This window comes from Penaeus japonicus, unplaced genomic scaffold (assembly GCF_977035675.1).
Source record: "Penaeus japonicus unplaced genomic scaffold, GWHDUDI00000001_assembly GWHDUDI00000039, whole genome shotgun sequence".
In the NCBI taxonomy this organism is placed as follows: domain Eukaryota; kingdom Metazoa; phylum Arthropoda; class Malacostraca; order Decapoda; family Penaeidae; genus Penaeus; species Penaeus japonicus.
In genome coordinates, this window is record NW_028234441.1 from 18,636,401 (window position 1) to 18,639,413 (window position 3,013).

General features: G+C 30.1%; 1 protein-coding gene across 1 annotated transcript in view; it reads left to right on the top strand.

Annotated features, from left to right (window-relative positions):
• LOC122253150 (oxysterol-binding protein-related protein 9) overlaps positions 1–3,013 on the top strand; it is a gene marked incomplete in the record, with an annotated part of 17,690 nt that overhangs the window by 5,145 nt on the left and 9,532 nt on the right. The window contains 3 exon segments of the mRNA XM_086533561.1: positions 1,135–1,222; positions 1,677–1,777; positions 2,200–2,418. Coding sequence (XP_086389687.1) covers positions 1,135–1,222; positions 1,677–1,777; positions 2,200–2,418 — 408 coding nt within the window.

Below are 3,013 nucleotides of genomic sequence, written 5' to 3' on the forward strand. Positions count from 1 at the left end.
TATAATTTTTTATGTATATAATGTTATGTATATCAATTAGTAATCCGTTATATAATTAATGTCATGAATAAATATATATATATAGATAATTTTATATATGATATTATATTTATAAAATACATCCAATATATAGTTAATATAACTCATATATATATATATATTATATATATATAAAATATATATATATATCACTATATTCATAATATATATATGGATATATATGTAAGTTGGTATGAATATATATATTGTGTGAGGTGGATGTGTGTGTATATTAATATATATATATGTATATATATATATTTAGTGTATCTATATATATGATATATATATATATATCTAAGGTATTTAATATAAATGAATATAATATTGTGTATGTATGTATATTGTATAAAGTATATGTCTAATATATATGGTATTTAACTAGTATATATATATTTATATATATATATATATATATACTATTATATATTCACACACACATATATATATATATATAGTATATATATAATATATATATATTTATATAAATATATATATATATATATAATATATTTTATATATATATATTATATATATATATATTTATAATACACACACCACATATATATATATATAATATATATATATATATATTTATTATATGTATATATATATATATAATATATACACACACGACATACATATATATATATATTTATTGTTACACCATATATATACGATATATATATTATATATATAACCTATATATATATATTTATATATATATCGTATATATATATATATAACACACATATACATACATATACACCACACACTCACACAATATGTACACTATTCACATATATATAAGTATATACTGCATATATATGAAACCTATATATATATATATGGGGTGGGCATATATATATATTCATATATATATATATATATATCATACTATATAACTCCATGTGCATGGACGCAGCAGATAATTGGATTGACTAGTGTTTTATGTAATGTTTCATGTTTTTGCGGTTAAGAAGAGTGACTACTGCATGCACATATTACACACACTTCATGGTTTGCAGTCCAAGGAGAGATGGTAGCGTGGATCGCGCGCAAGGGTGTGCGTTCCAAATACTGGTAACGAACCAGGAGAGCATTGGTTGGTTGGAATTGACGCGACGATCAGATTCCACGTTACACGCATCTCACTGTGGACGCGAAGACCTTTCACTTCCAGGTAAGTCGGCTCGTCTCTTGCGCGTAGATTAACGTGTTGTTTTGATTGGGAACTCTTGTGGTTCCTGACGACGGAGAGGAAGTTGGAGTTGGAGTAACGAGCGGAGGGGAAACACGTGGCGGTGAAGTGCCAAAGGATAGTCTTATGGCTTGCACGTTGTCGTTTCGTTGTTGATATCTGATAGCTTTTATTTTTTTATTTTTTTTATGAATTGATCTCTAGAATGTTTTGATTATGTTAATAATTTGTATTATTAAGATTATACAAATTCCTACAAATACAAGTAGTACATGTATTAATTTACAAGTAAACTTCTCTCTTTTCCTTTTTATTATTATGATAACGCGCTATAAGGCATATATGATGTCTCAAAATATAAAGCAGTTAAGAAAAGATTTTGTTTCTATAATAGTGCTGCAAACTTAAATTCGCTCAATATGACACTCTTCGACAGGCACACGCGATCAAGAACGAACGGTGGAGGAAAACGAAGAAAGTGGATCCGTGGACTCGAAGACACGAATATGTGCAGACATAACACACGTCTCCATTGGAGTAACGTTGTCCGGGAGATGAGATGGCAATTCCTCAGAATCCTTCTTACGTGGCAATTCTATTTATGTTTTTACTAGTGTTGCGCTCTCAAGGAGTGGTGTTTGGATTGACCAATCGTGCTAGGGATTAAGTTTAGCGTGTATGAATAACAAAGCAACATTGTCCTCGTTGTTATTAACCCACACAGGACGGGTGGTACAGCATGTGTACCGCGCATTCAAAAGCCCAAGCTCGCCACCCGGAGCGGCACAGTACTTGTGCCAGGCCCTATCTCAATTGATTTGAGGCCTACACTAATCTCGAACGCCCGGACGTTGGAGCATTCATAGGCATTAGAAATTCCATCGTCAGCGGGAATGCGGTTAACAACCTCGACTGCGTANAAAACCATTGCCTAGCATCCTTTCCTTCCCCTTTAACAGAGGTGGGACCCCACAAAACCAGCTCCTACCATGGCTGACTTCGACAAGAAGCTGACAGAGAGCGATGCGTACCTGCAGCTTCTGATTGACCAGACTACCGTCCTGGAGAAGCACATGCTGACGACAGAAGATGAGGCCGACAGGCAGCGCTGCCAGGCAGTCATTGGAAACATCAACAATGTGTTGGAGTCCATTAAACATTCCATTGTGCTGTTGCAGGCAAGTGTTCGGGCATTTTAACAAATTATTTCTTGCAAAAGTCATGAGTGGATTTTATGTTAGGCTTCTTAGGTATTACTGTATTGTTTCTACTATCAAGTTTTATATAATTATATATATATAGATATCATATTCTATAGATACAAATATAGTTATATATATATAATTTTTACTATATGCGAGCATAGTTAATATATATAGAGATATAATCATCAGACGAATATATATATAATATAATATTATAAGTATAATATATATATATATTATATATATATATATATATATATATATATAAAATATATATATATAATATATATATATATATATATATATATATATTATATAATATATATTATATATATATATATATATATATATATATATATATATCTATAAGTAATTAAAAATATATATACAGGATATAAAGAGCGAGAGAGACCAGAAAGACAGAGCAGAAACAGAGAGGAAACCAGAGAGGAGAGACAGAGATAGAGGCAGCGGAACAGAGAGTAAACATCAGCACAGAAGAAGATTAGATATACGATATGTTAGATATAACATATAATATAATCATGTATAAGATTGTTTTCCCAAA